At 29.8% G+C, this 16,478-nt stretch overlaps 1 protein-coding gene across 6 annotated transcripts in view; it reads right to left on the reverse strand.

Annotated features, from left to right (window-relative positions):
* Positions 1-16,478, reverse strand: part of LOC138935909 (uncharacterized) — a 71,371-nt gene that overhangs the window by 16,828 nt on the left and 38,065 nt on the right. For 4 of the 6 annotated variants that reach the window (XM_070300829.1, XM_070300823.1, XM_070300825.1 and 1 more), the window contains 4 exons: positions 15,146-15,287; positions 11,175-11,377; positions 10,259-10,356; positions 9,048-9,257 (listed from right to left, as the gene is read on the reverse strand). In XM_070300829.1, coding sequence (XP_070156930.1) covers positions 9,048-9,257; positions 10,259-10,356; positions 11,175-11,377; positions 15,146-15,287 — 653 coding nt within the window. The remainder of the gene's footprint in view (positions 1-9,047; positions 9,258-10,258; positions 10,357-11,174; positions 11,378-15,145; positions 15,288-16,478) is intronic. The other 2 variants (XM_070300827.1, XM_070300828.1) reach the window with 2 other exon arrangements.

Raw genomic sequence — 16,478 nt, forward strand, 5'->3', positions numbered from 1 at the left:
TGTATGCATACAAGTGAGATCATCTAAAATATAATATTTTTTAAAGCTACGCTTTCCGAAATTATTTATTGATCGTTGGGAAAACTCTTGTGCTTTTAGTACTTTACGTAAAAGACTCCTATATATGTATAGTATTTACTTTCAACCACTATGGTGAAATCAAACTTGGCTTTAATCAGTCAAGATTTATGAAATATCAAGGAATTTTATGAAGTATCAGGAAAGCGACATAGATTTTTCTCTTAGATTATTTTTCAACGGATTTATTATTTATTATTTTCTTATTTACTATAAAGATGAGTAATGAAAAGTTGAATGTTTTAATTTCTTAATATAAATTTGATTTTAGTTACATTACCGTATTAATAAAAACATAAGCAACAGAGAATTAAATTTTTTTGATGCATATCATACAAGATACATGATTATAGCGAATACACAAGATTTTAAGATGACCATAATCGTATATTTACAACTTTGCGAATTAAACTCATCAAAAATTAAACCGATTTTAATGTTCATTTTGGGAAATATTTATCGATGACGTGTCTCATCAACTTGCTGTATTTACTTTTATCGATCTAACTAATCTTTGCGATTTCATGGAGATTAAACGAAATAAAATATATCAAGAATTAAAGAGAAATTAGAATTATCGAGTCAATGGAATGTGAATACTTTTGCGCTGAAGACAATTTCCGTTTTAACATGCTAGAATATGTGATCGTAAAATTTTTCAGCTTACATTGCCGTTCTATATTAACCCGGAAATAGGCCGAATTTCATTTTATGACGTAAATAATCGTGCGAAGGACATTTTACAGCTTGCTTATGAGTCATTGATGTTGCGCACACAATGCGTAAGATGAGTCATATCTTGTTCTTTATCAGCATCAAAAATACGGAACAAAATTTATTTCATTACAAGAATATTTGTTAATTATTCTCTTATATTTTTAAGTTAGAATGTCGGAAAATGCTTCCTCAATTTTAAGATGTTTAAAAGACAATTTATTTTTGGTAACTAATTTTAATATATCGACATGTAAATCATTTAATGTTTAACGATGCGAGAAGGCACATGTACAAAAGGATCATTTAGAAATTAGATTATTTTAGGAAATCCTTCTTTTCTCATACGAAATGAATCACAATAAAATCGATAAAGTTTTTGCAAGATTTATTCGATTAGACAGAGTTTACGTCATGCAATTTAATTAGGCGTACCGACGAAGGGTAGAGATTCAATCGAATTTACTACGTCTATATATCCCGTTAGAATCTCCTGTCTCTGGCCAGGACTTGTGATCCCGATCAGATTTGGGTCAGCGCGCTATTAGTCTGAGGTCTTGACTGATTGCAAGACAGGATAAATTTAGCGACAACGAAACATACCCGCGATTCGAATCATAAAATCCGCAAAGAGCTTATACCTTGTACGAATTGTGTGCGCGTGTTTAATCGTAAGTATGTAAACATGCAATATGAGCTGTAGAGATCGAATTGATTGATTGATGATTCCCTTTATAACACAATCGTAATTGATGCTTTTTTTGTGGAAGAGCTCCCGGGACAAGGCCTGCCAACCCTGAAGCGTACTCTCTTTGTTATATTTTCATAGGATATACATGCGATGCAAAGCGGGCACACAAAGCGTTTTCTCATTACAGTCGTGGGCTTAAAGTCAACAGAAGCTTTCCGAGTTGACCGGAGCTCGATCCTTCATGTCATTTAAGACTTCCTATCCCACAAGGAATAGAGATTAGTCGCAATCAAGAAAGTAAAGTGGACAGTGGCTTAATTTAAGCGGATTTCATTAAAATTTGATTGCGAAAAAGTAGAAAGTTATATCTTTGTTACTTCTCATCTTAATGTTTGCGCAAAATTGATATTTTATTTGCTGTATTTACGCATTTAATTCTGACAAATTATAAACAAATTTAATAATACAAATAGTAAAATTTTAGTGCGTAAATTTTATACGATTTGCGTTTCTAACATCTAACAATTTCGTAACTAAAAATTTTGAATGTTCTCATACTTTTTAATAATTCATTAAGATATCAAATCCCGACTTGCAAATTTTGAAATCGATTTAATTGAATGTGAATAATATATAATATTTATTTTGCAATAATATTTTGCTCAGATGCTGCCTTTAAAAAAATATAAGTTTCCATTTTAAAAAAAATTATATTATTTTATATTTTCTAGAATTACACTTATAGATATATGCTTTTTATACATATATATGAAATTCAGCCTAAGTTTCTTTATATCTTGTATCTTCATTAGTGGTTGTCGATGAAGTGATATTCACGCGAAAAAAGTTGGCAAGCCTCGATTCATCGAGAGGAAATGAGCTAGATGTTTCGTCTCATGGGATGATTTCTCGACCCCTTTTTCACCTTCAGAACTTTGGCTAATAATTGATTACGAGAACGGAAATGGAAAGAACGTGTATAAACAATCAGTAATATTAATATCACTTGCTGAGCTAATTTTTATCGCGCAACAGAAGAGATATATTTTCTGCGAAATTTATTATCGACTTGATATCGATCATATAATTTTTTTTATATAAAAGTGAAAAAGTAGAAACGTTCACATATTAATTTGTCAATATTGATAAGTTTAATGTTTCACAAATTGAGAACGGAAAAAAGTACAGAGTGAAAAAATAATGATTATGTGATTGACGTCAAGAATTGATGACAAGAATGGATGAATTTTCTAGATGAAAATTACGTACTCTTATTACGTAACTAATATGGAAATATTTTCTAGCAGTTCATAATAACTGTCTTCCTGTAATATACCATAATTTTAAGAAAATTTCGATGTGTGTTACTTCAAGTACTAGAAATATTAAAAAGGTCTAAATATATACGATATAGTAATGTGTATATATTATGTGTCTTATAAAAATACAATTATTTATAACATTAAAAAATTACAATTTATGAAACTTGAATCACTGCAAAAATTAAAGACGGAATAAACGGTGCGTATTATATATTGGCGCGTATTATTATATTTCCACATTAAAAGTAACAAGATGAAAAATACTTTTTGTTTCGTGATTAAAGCTTGTTTTAGAATTAAACTTTTCTATGATTTTGTGTATAAAATCAGTTTATAACGAATTCGTAAATCCAAAAGAAAATTATTTAATATAATACAATAAATATATAATAAATAATTTCTATAACAATTGTATTTTTTCTCGAAATTCAAAAATTTTACAAGTTTTCCGTAAGTTCACGAATTCGATATCAATTGATAACATGAATTAGAACAGAAATAGGAATCTACACTCCTAATTACTCACACAAATGAACTCTAAGAGACAAATATATGGATCTAATGGGCCCCTAGGGTAGACAGAGAAAGAGTTAGTAATAGACCTTCAGTTTCCGATTTTTGCCGAAAAGAAAATCATAAAATATACGAATGAGGTCAAAGGTGAGACAGAAAAATATACAGAGACAGAGAGAGAAGAGGGTACGGCGTAGGTCACACAGACACAAAAAAAAACGTGAGAGAGGGTGAAAAACAGTAGAAGAGAAAGACAGGATGAGAGCCTCGGTACATCCGAGGCTTCTCTCCAGCATGTACAAGTAGAGCCACAAGAAGATAAAAATGAGATTTTAAGACATGTACCGATGGTCACGCGATGTCCGCCCTGTGGAGTAGAGCGAATTGGCAGCCGCAGTCCCGGGGCTCTCGGGCTCTTCTGGGGTACTGAAAGCACTGCTCCAGGACGCAGCAGCCCCCGCCCCCGCACTGCATCACCATATCCGACAATGTGGTCATTACCTTCCGTCATTTACGTTCGTTCGTTTTGTGCGTATTGCATTATTTGTTTTGTCGTTTATCGTTTTATTTTTTTCATAGTCGTGTGTAAAAGATCCGTCGAATGTAACACGAGAGTGTGGTCGGAGGGAGGGTACACACAGCGTAGAACAGTATGTGGGAGAGCGGTACCGGTAATCGCATGTAGCGCCAGCCGATATTCGCGAATTTCGTGCAGTCAATCCGAAGAAACGACGTGGAGATAGAAGAGAGGAACAGAAGAGATCAATAGAATTAAATTGTATTAATTGAAATTATTAATTAATCTTACGGACTATAGCTACGTGACTAATGACTAGCTAATGGCTGTTTGAGGAATGTGGATGTTTCTACGCTAAAGATACATATGCATTATTATTTTGTTTAATTTCTACTGGGCTCTCTACTACTACATTATAAGATCCTACAGTAATGAGGTTGAGTTTAATACTTATAATAATGAGAAGAAAAATTTATTGATCGTCAATTTAATCACATGATATTGTTTTTCTTTCAATTTATTATGTAATATATACATATATGAAAAATGATCATATTTAATAATTCAATAATAAAAATATGATCACACCGTAAAATAAATATTTCTTTAAAAAATTATATAAAAGAATATCATTATGAAATAAATTATTTAATTATTTATTTAATAAATTGACTACACATAAATTATTAAAATTTATAGCATTAAATTGATGATCTAAATTTTTCTCTTGATAATTTATTCTAAAATATGCGACAGTAATTTTGAATTTTGATATTAGATTAAATAGAATAATTTTTTAAACATTTTTAAAACTTTCTTGCTTTAAAATAATCCACTAAATTGTTACAATTAAATAAACAATTTAATTTTCAATAGTTTAATTAATTATTACTTAAAAGAGAATAGAATAAAAGATATCTTTTCATAATATTTTTATTTTTTATGAAAAGAGAGAGCATCATTTCTTTCTTTTTTAATTCTCAATGGAATATAATTCTTGTAGCCTATAATTCATGTAGCCTAATATATACAATATTACTGTATACATATTATAAAGAATAATGGATGTGTTACTAGTTTAATTTACGAAGATTTTTTGTAGAAATCTCTCTCGTCGACAAAACTTTTACTTCTTTTTAAAATAAAAAAATAACAATTGTCCAATAAATGAAAATATTCGCGAAAATATATCATGAAAAAATGAAATAATGTCAAAGATTCCATTTTTTTCCGCTCTTGTTTCATTATTGTTCATAAAACTCTATTTAATCTATTATAACGATAGCGATCGCGATTATATCACTACAAAGATATTAAAAACATATCAACAATTATAAAATAAGATCTCATGACAATTTATTTTCAATGTTTTCATGACATATCAAATTACTATTATTCCAAATTAACTTTCAATTCGTATATAAAGACGCGAGATACTGTTTTGATTTTTAACCAATATGATAAGCAATGTAGCTCGCTTATTAACGGGTAATTGCATTGTTACATAATCACGACAAACACCTGGTAATTTATCTGCATCGAGGCTTGACAGATGTTGCAAAAGCTTTCGACCATTCTACATCGTGATCAGCATCAATTAATTAATACCAAGACTAACAAAAACTACGTATATATATTTGTTCTTTATATTTAGCCTTATTAATGTAAACAGATTCATATCTAGTAATATTCAAATTTTCAATATGGATATGCGCGTTCTACGAAAACAATGTATGTCGATGCATTGATACAGACGGAAAATTTTAATTGTGCATCTCATTAGATTTATATTATTGAATTAATAAATCGAAGAGCATTAAAATGAATCGAAAGTTGTCAAACAAAAAAAAAATGATATTAATAATCCGCATTATACATATATATAGAACTATATCAGCGTTAATCGAAAACTTTGAATTCGTGAAACGCGGTTGTTAAAAATTAGGAGAAAGTTTAAAGAGAGTATAATAGAAAAAAATTTGAATATGTGTATTTTGGATATACAAAGCTAAAAAAATTGAATCTCTGAAACGCTTCGATAGATTGTAAACATGTTATTGGAAACTGTTTCCATAGAAAAAAGCAATAATAAATAATACTACAAATATGTATTTCGATAATATTGAATCTGTAAAAGGATTGCACTCGTTTTTAAACAATCGATTCAAATTTTCGACTTTGATGTAAAACAACAGTTGATGAAATGTATGCTGACTATAAAATCGTTGCGGTCGTTTCCTTTTTTCACGACGATTATTCATTGTCGCCAATTAAATCGCAATGGTCCACGAAAGGTCAAATCGATATGTCTAGAATTTCTCTAATTCCTTTTTCTCGTACGACAGAAATGGAAATTGTTATAAGTTTTCATTTTTTATTCCCGAGATATATGCAAATTATGCAGATAGATCGTTAGTAGCAATATTGGATTGTTGATGACGTTTTAATTAATTATCTTGAATCTCGTCCGTAATTCTGCATGATCAAACTCGACCCGAGCAAAAGCTCTTTTGTTGCGCGAAACAAACAATTCGCCATGAATCGGGTAATCGCACAAACCGGGCAAAACAGCTTTACGTAAAGCTAGTTCCCGGACATGAAATGGTTAGTTTAATAGTCAATAAATTTTACCCATTAGCAGCTTGCTATTCACTTATTGTACTAAGATGTACTAATCAAACGCGTCCTGCAGCCATATTAATTGCAAACTCGCACTATATGTTTTAAATATAATGTAAATATATATATATATATATATATATATAATATATATTTATATAAATAATATAAAATAAAGTTATTTAATGTTCTAACTATTAAAACATTTAGAGAGAAATCCTATTTTTTACTATATTAGATAATATATCACAAAAAAAGCATTTTAAATTCTCTTTATAATATAAGCATTTGTAAAATTTTATTACTTATATATGCGATAACAACGCGATACATAGAATAATGCACGAATAAAAATTAGTATTGAAATAATTAATCGATATTTATGCAATCGTATATTTTGACAACAAGTTTCCCCGGATTGAGTTTCTTTGATAAATGCTAGTTAATATTATTTGTTGGATTAATCAAAATCAATTAAGACTAATTAAGAAACAAAATTTTATCATCTATTTGCATTTGCAGATTAATCCGTTAAAATGTTTATTAAAGCGATTATTAATGACTAAATATTTAAATTATTTGCAATTTTCACTAATGAAAATAATTGTCTTTAAACATCTGTCCGCTGTCTTAATCGATAAAATTTAGCTAGGAATTTATGATAGAATTTAGAAAACGCGTTCTCGGCGATTCCCATATCAAGCTGCAATGCGTATATGGTTTAAATGCCGTTGAACGAATAGGATTATACTCTCGCGAATGAACCAGAATTCGTGGCATGCTAATAGTATACGGTAGAACCATTACGTTTGCGCCTTCACATCCATATTTCCGGTCGTATGTCGACATTATTCGAATTTTGTGTTCCCGACGATCATACGTTCGTTTACATCGTGCAATAGTTCAAAAATCCGTCATAATGGAAATGCATAATGCAAATCGCACATGCACATCGCACCAGCTCTAAATGTGTAATAAAGTGCCGATATTATACGCGGATTTCAAAATTTCGAAAGAATGAATATCAAATATTCGATGTCGATTCGTCTTAATCTCGTAATTTTATTGTAAAATATCTCTCCGACCGTCTTCTCCCTGATAAATTTTAATATTATTGTACTAACAATAAGAGAGAAGGTACACCTACGATTTCAAATATCGGGAAATCCCCTTATTAAAAGGATATTAATATTAACCCCTTTTTTAGTTGATTATATATGACGATATTAAAAATCCATAATAAATTGATTATCTATCTTGATTGATTGTGTCACAAAAATGTGTATAATAATATTAAATATTTTAAGATTTAAAAGAAAATTATTTGGTTTTGCAAGAAAAGTGTAAATTTTAATTTCAATGAAACTTTATACATATATATATATATATATATATATATCAGAGCAGTCAGATTTTCCAGCTTTTGAAGAATTTTCAGTTGATCGGATTCCCAATAAATCCGCCAAGTAATTTTCAGCACGTTTTCTTTTTTCTCCGGTTAACCAGTTTAACTTAAATTTTGGATGTAAACATGCTGCTATTATTAATTCTTTTGTTTCAAATATTGTAAGAAATTTAAAATCAAATATAGTAAATTAAGCGACATTGTTTGTTTTATTGAAATTAATACTTTTGAATCAATAGTTTAAAATAAAATAATATTTTTCAATTAAATCCTTATTTAAAATTAAATAACATATGTATTAATCAAATTAATAAGTTACCTTTTATTTAAACCTTGCTGAATAGCTTCAACTAATGAATAGCAATCTATAAGGTCAGATTTATTGAGATTTTCTAATTTTCGTTGCAAGGTACTTAGAACTGGTAGTAAATGAGAGCTCTGCTTTTCCGAAAAGATAAAGCTCTCATTGGATATCGCGTGTCGCGTCATCGCACTGGTCTGCAAGAGCCATAAGTTGATCAATCACATTCAAGCATTTTTACAACATAATAAGAATGCTAATTGGTCGATTTGCTTACGGCTTTACGGTTAAGATAAAAATTTTATCACGCACAATAGCAAGAATAATATCTTAAATAAATCAAAAAATTTGAAAAAAGTAACGATAAAAGTAACTGTTAAATTCGTTACTCGTTACCGAAAAATGTAACGAAGTTACTTTTTCCGTTACAAATAAAATTTGTAACGCCATTACCGTTACAGTTACCGAAAAAAAGTAACTGTAACGGTAACGGCGTTACAAGTAACGCGTTACTTCCCAACCCTGTATATATATTGTATATGGTTTCAAAAGAGCATATTTAGAAACCTTAAGTTGCTAAATAAACAGTTTTAGATTGCGAAGATACGTTCTTCTGAAGATGCATTTATTAAATAGATGTATTTACTAAATTATTCGAAATAAAAAATGTCTTTCATGTGGAGGAGAGATACCCATTTTTTTAAATAATTTTTAACAGCAAAAGAAAATTTCTAATTTTTTTTTTTTTTTTCGCTTCTCGAGGATAATAGTCTCATAGATCGATCAGTCAGATTTTTCCAACGCTACCTTGGCGCGGCTTATATTACACAATGTGAGCGCAGAAAGGCTCGTTGCATCATATCGAATGCAGTATACCTATGCGTTACCTGAGAGCACGCGTGTTGCGTCGGGTGTTGCGTATACGCGGTGTTCGCGGCCGTGCACACGCCCGTGCCGGGAACCTTCAACTGCTCCTTGTAATCGGGCTGATAAGGCAACAGCATCCGGATCTTGCCCCAACGATTGAAGAACAGTGCTATCGCACCCGCCCAAACTATCAGCACTAACACTACTATGCCCACCTCGACGCCGCGAATCTGTGAACGGAACACAAGTCGCTTGTTGTTTTGATTAATTCGCGGCATGAAAATATTCATGCAATAACAATTTTGATATGTGTATCTAGTATATTTTTCTATATGTATATGTTTTATATATGTATTTTTTTATATGTGTATCTTGTAATATGCTTTCGGCATTTAGCATATTTGCATTTATTAAGGGATTCGTTGAGTGAGATGTTATTCGTTACCCCTTATCGAGCTTTTAAAATGGATGCCTTTTTCTCTCTCTCACGATAAAAAATTAGAACAACAACACAATTTTGAAACACACACTTCTTCGCGCAAAGGAATTGCGATTCTCGCGCCTCGATTAGATTTTAAAAAATTTCGCGGTCATATTCCAGTCTCTTTGCGTATTTTCTTCTTTCTTTCTTTACCTCTCGTAAAATGATTTTATATCCCACTAGTATGGTAATAAATTGTCTATCTACCCTCCTTCATGAATAATGCTTTGCATTTTACTGAAGAATATGCATATAGAAGTTCTGAGAATTGTTGTAAAATTTACTTTGCAAAAAGTTATATAATTATTCTATATTATATGTTTGTGCAGAGAATATTCGAAAGAAAATTTTTGAATTTATTTTAATATTCTTGGAAATCGTATTCAAAAAAAGTTACGAAATACCAAAATAGAGATGAAAGAAGCATCGCTTTATTCAACAGCATTTCTCTTCCGTTCCTCTATTTCGATACTTCTCGGTATTGTATTTTATAAAGTAATTTCTCCTCAAAGTACATGTTATATTGTCTTCGGTTTCATGTAATATTTAAGAAAATTCTCGATCACCAGCCGCAATATTTATAAGTGAATTTAGATGAAGTAAAATTTTTCAAAGTATTCAGTCGCTGTTAGAAATGAATCAACGGATTACTTATTTATTCAATGTTAGAATAATACAATTATTTTCAATACGAGATAACAAACTTCGAACGCGAAATTGTGTTTCGTTTAGGAAAAAAAAATAACTTACTTGTATGTACGGTTGAGGTTGTTGTGAAGATGGTGGAGGTGGAGGAAGAGGACCACCAGTTACCGCTGCATCTTGCTGTGGAGACGTGCGTGGTGGCTCTGAAAACGACACGAACTCGTTTACACCATAATCGCTTCATGTCAGATCGCGTCGTATATATCATCGCTGGCGGATTTTATATGATTTACGTCGGATATTGTTACGTTTGTGTACTATATATGATTAACTACTTTAAGCAAGCAGAAAAAAATTGATTTAGGATTTCCGGAAAATAAATTCTCTCTTCGATTGGAATTTAATCTGTACAATATTGCGGTCTCGATATTTCTAAAATAGAACTGTAAGATAAGATGGATCAAACGTCGTTGCCAAATATTTTTACTATATTATAAAGAGCTTATACATATATCTGTTATATATGTATATATATATATATACATGTATATTTTCGTATCATAGGATTGCAAGTTGTACCGAAGTGAATTAAAAACTTTCAATCTTACGAAGCTAACCACGAGATAAACTAGAATTGAATATTTTTAATATATTGAACTATGAAGAAAACAAAAAAAAACTTTTTTAATAAATAGTTTGCTTTACACGTCATATTTTCAAATTAAATAATCAAAATTTTTTAATATTTTATTCTATACAATACATATCTTTATTTAAATATATTTTTTCGTATACATAGACTATTATAAATATAAACTCTATTGATGAAAGAAATGGAACAGATAAAAAGCAGATACATTTACGGAAATGTATCATAGAACGTAAAATATTTCGAGATATAGCTTGCTGCGTTTTTTTGTTAAAAGATTAAATAAATAATAAATAACTACGAAAGCATCATGACGGACGTTCACGATTACTACACAGATTAGAGAAATATTTCTCTTTGTCAGAAACGCACCTGTCACATGTGACCGTGATGCCGGAGACAGGTAAAGCTTAGGAAGGCAAAGCTTACCGAGTGTGCGGAAGACGATCGGTCGACTTCGAAACTTCTTTCCAGCTCTCACGGCGGTTACGACCAGCTGATATTGCGTATCAGCTCGAAGGTTGCTCAAGGTGACAGCTTCGCTATTTCCTGCGACCACCGCCACGACCCTGTAACTAACCACCTTGCCGTTATGATTCGATATTTTACGCTTACGATCGCGTACCCATGAGATTCCGATTCACGAAAATATTCCATGTGTAAACCGGTTATCTCGAAGATTTTCTTACCCTATTTTTATATTTTCAGAAATAATTACTATTAAAATGTTCAAAATTTCGGCGTTCTGGTAATAAAAAATTAAATTATATTATTAAAAATTAAGTAACTTTTTCTTGAAATCAAATATTTTAGAAAATATAAAATTGTTATATAAGATAAAAAAAAATTAATAAATATTGTTTTTATAAAATTAAGAATAATAATTAAATTATACTTCATTCAAATAACAATTGATTTCCATTAAAGTCGATGCAAATGCCACTGACATGTGCGTATAGGTAATCCTTTTATTAAAACAATTAACTTTGGCTGCCGATTATGATCATGATCATCAGTCATATAATTTCAATTTTATATGAATATGCTCGGAAACGAAAAATAAAAAAGTTTATATGCATTGTCAGAATGCATACTCTTCACCGTCTCGCTGAAGATTGCAACAATACAAATAAAAGCCAGAAAGCAACCAACTAGAAAACGTGACAATATAAAAACTATAAACACAGAAACGACGAGACAAAATCATCGTAAAATAGTTATATGTACAAAGTTAACCATACATATGTTTATATATATTTCAATAGAAAGATTATCTATAAGCACTAATGTTTCGGTTTACATTAATCTTATATATACTTATAGTCGTTTTTGAAAAATTTCTCACATTTATTTAAATTTATTTTCATCATATGTGATTATTATATATACAATTGATTATTATAATAATAATTTTAATGTTTTATGATAGTGAAATGGATTATATTATAATACATATTTTTTGTCAACATATTAAAACAGAAAATCTAGATTTATGAATTAATTAAATAAATTAAAGATTCATTAATTATTGTAACAATTTGTAGAAAAGCATATTAATTACACAGTAATTTATAATTATTTATTTTAATTAATATTTAATTTTAATATTTGTCAATTGATACTTTATTAATCGATGTATAGTCGATATATAATTAACAGTCTATTAAATGTTAACTGTACGATAAGTTAATTGGTATATCATAAAAACAAAAAATTGAAAATCTGATGATCGGAATTTTATGGAGCGAATATTGTAATTTAATCAGAAGATACACATTGAATTTCGATATGTCACGGTTGTCGTAAGTCGATCGACATTTTTTATAAGCCTTAACAGCATAGGGCAATATAATAGTTGCATCATAATAAGCATTAAAATAACTATTATTAAAGCGCAACTTCGATTTAGCGTTGCCATAGTTTGATAGATTCCACTCAAATGACCATCGTTATGTTGCGAACGAACATAATTGGTTTGATATTTAGAATTTAGACATACCGTTAATAATCGTGAAAGATCGAGTTTATGAAAATGACCTGATGGAATACCGATATTCGATAAAGTTCCGTTTCATTGTATAAAATAGATGTACATATTATTATCAAAATCGCAATCATAAATATTATAATGTGCTTTTATTATATATTTTAGATGCAAATAAAATAATTTGTCTAATGCAATCAGTATAGAAATAATACCATAAATAATTTTAACGATATAATCGAATAAAGTTGACAAAAATTTCAACACATAGCGATGTGCTGTGTTTAAATTTTTAAGATATATCTATACTTGTGTTTTAAAGAATATTTAACTTCTTAAGATATTCTATATCTTAAGTATTTATACCGCGAGATGTCCAGTTTAATATACATTTTAATCAAGTAATGACAATATTAAATCATAAGTGAAGTTATTTATTCTTCTAAAATTTATCCCTATTCTTTTAAGATTATAAACTACATTTAAACTACATTGTTATATAATATCCTTTCTATATGCACAAAATACATTTGATGCATTGCATATATGCATTCCATTGTTGATGCTGAGAATAATATAAGACTCTTCTAAAGTAGAAATAATTTGATATTGAATATTGAATGAAAACAAAGCCTCGAGCTATTTACAACAGGTATTCTCTAGCTAGCTCCAATTAACCCATTTAATATTCCCTCTTGTATGTTTTTGTCGTTACATAAAGCCGTAATCTGACCAGCCTAAGTGCATGCAATGAGCTTTATATAACGAGACCATAGCCTATCCTAGACCGTCCTATCGCAGAAAAGATCGATGCTCTGCATTTTCGCAAGAGACTGCACTCTTGATTCTCTAGTATCGTATTGGTAGTATAAACGGAATGGGTCATTCGATCTGCTCATGTTTGCGTTTTATCATAAACTAGTGCACAGAATATTTCTCATTAAATATATTTCTTTTGGAATCGATTTTCTTTAATAATGAACCATTGGTACTCTTTGCATCATGTCGATGTTTGGTCATGCTAATCATTCTACAAATATTTGCAAATCAAGTTCTCTTCACAGAAATGAAAACAGAGATAATTACGACAATTTTTTTACTGAATGTATTTTTTTATCTATTTAATGGTATAAATTTTGTCCAATATATTAAAAATATCATTTATAAGAAAAAAACATTCTTTTTATATGTAACTTTAACATATATTTATTCATTTTCTAACGTATTTCTTTAATATTAATTCTGTGCAGCTTATAGTTTTTTCTCTACAATTGGATAACGAATTGCTAAGTCAAATTTACTTATACCTCAGCTGGATTTAAAATAAATAACATCTTTAATTAATAATTATGAACTAAAAATCTCTTTTTAAATTAAGAAAATTTGGAAAGAGATAGAGATAAATCTAAATATGAACGATGAATAAGAAAAAAAAATTTTTTTTTACTTGCTAATATTTACTATAATAATTATAATTATACGGTGTTACGAACACCCCACACGTGCCTACCCATGTATAAAATTTTAACTCGATAATTTATTTTATATTATAAATATCTCTTTAATATTTTAGCTTTTGAATGGTAGGGAGTATATGCAGTTATATTTAAACGTCCCTAGTAATTAAAAGAAATACCGGTGGCGTGTAATGCGCGTACTTTTGAATTACATACGACGTACACGAGATCACAGGCACACGCCTATCACGCACAATTCAACCTTCTCGCTATTCTTTCAATCTTTTTCCAATAAGCGTATATTTAGCACAGACCGCAACACATTATATATGTTGCGAATGTGCAACTTTTTATAGATATATATCAGATTCAAGCCTAAATGTCTGCATTGCGGCATTTTGTCGCAATCCGCGAAAATGTAAGTATGTCAGTGTGTTTCAATTTTTTGTCATGGAATGTGTGAGAAAAATGAAAAATAGAAATGTAAATCGAAGGGGATCAGAACAGAAAAATTTATATCACTGTCCAATTTCTCAATTATGTGGCACACGCGAGAACGTAAAATAGAATCCAATAATTTAATCCCACAGGATTATCTCTTCAAATTATGAATAATAAAACTTTTTTGCGTCAAACAACATATCCGTATTTGTATATGACCTATAAAGAACAGTAACTTCCTAAAATAAAAACATTACGAAGACAAGTAATTAACACAGATTGACCGTATTTTTCATTGAAAAATTTTCATTTCTCTAAAAAGATATACCCATACCAGAGTAGACAGAACGCGAAATTAGTATTTTTTTTTTTTTTTTTTTTTTTTTTTTTTTTAATGCCGTTTGTGCATCGCGAAATGAAAATCTGAGTCGATTTGCAATATCGAAATCGTTGGAACGCACCTGGCGTCAGTTGGCTTGTACGTGACGTCGTATTTTTCGACTTGCTCAACTTGGCTGGTACTCCAAGAGACGCGTACGGACGTCGGATTCAGGAACATTACCGTTATGTTTTCCGGGACGCCGGGAATGCCTGTCACCGAGCCTGTAAACACGAAATATATCTGTCATTATCCGATAATATATCCAGGATTGGGAAGTAACGCGTTACTTGTAACGCCGTTACCGTTACAGTTACTTTTTTTCAGTAACTGTAACGGTAATGGCGTTACAAATTTTATTTGTAACGGAAAAAGTAACTTCGTTACATTTTTCGGTGACGAGTAACGAATTTAACAGTTACTTTTATCGTTACTTTTTTCAAATTTTTTGATTTATTTAAGATATTATTCTTGCTATTGTGCGTGATAAAATTTTTATCTTAACCGTAAAGCCGTAAGCAAATCGACCAATTAGCATTCTTATTATGTTGTAAAAATGCTTGAATATGATTGATCAACTTATGGTTCTTGCAGACCAGTGCGATGACGCGACGCGCGATATCCAATGAGAGCTTTATCTTTTCGGAAAAGCAGAGCTCTCATTTACTACCAGTTCTAAGTACCTTGCAACGAAAATTAGAAAATCTCAATAAATCTGACCTTATAGATTGCCATTCATTAGTTGAAGCTATTCAGCAAGGTTTAAATAAAAGGTAACTTATTAATTTGATTAATACATATGTTATTTAATTTTAAATAAGGATTTAATTGAAAAATATTATTTTATTTTAAACTATTGATTCAAAAGTATTAATTTCAATAAAACAAACAATGTCGCTTAATTTACTATATTTGATTTTAGATTTCGTACAATATTTGAAACAGAAGAAATAATAATAGCAGCATGTTTACATCCAAAATTTAAGTTAAACTGGTTAACCGGAGAAAAAAGAAAACGTGCTGAAAATTACTTGGAGGATTTATTGGGAATCCGATCAACTGAAAATTCTTCAAAAGCTGGAAAATCTGACGATCACGATGATTTTTTCATTTTTGAGCAAAAAACGGTGCAAAATGAATCTGAACAAGAAGAATTGCAACGGTTTTTAAAATCAAATAATTGTAATATAGAAATGTTAAACGACTATCCAAAACTTAAAAAACTTTTTATTAAATATAATACAGCTCTACCAAGCAGTGCATCTGTAGAAAGAATGTTTAGCATCGGTGGCTCTGTATTAACACCACAAAGAGGGCATTTAAATGATGATACTATGGAGCAACAAATTTTATTAAAAATTAATAAAGAATTTCGATAAAATTTAATCATTTATTTTGTAATAAACCTTGAATGA

Source organism: Polyergus mexicanus, unplaced genomic scaffold (genome assembly GCF_030449975.1).
Source record: "Polyergus mexicanus isolate NDT 795.1 unplaced genomic scaffold, iyPolMexi1.0 SCAF_8, whole genome shotgun sequence".
NCBI lineage: Eukaryota > Metazoa > Arthropoda > Insecta > Hymenoptera > Formicidae > Polyergus > Polyergus mexicanus.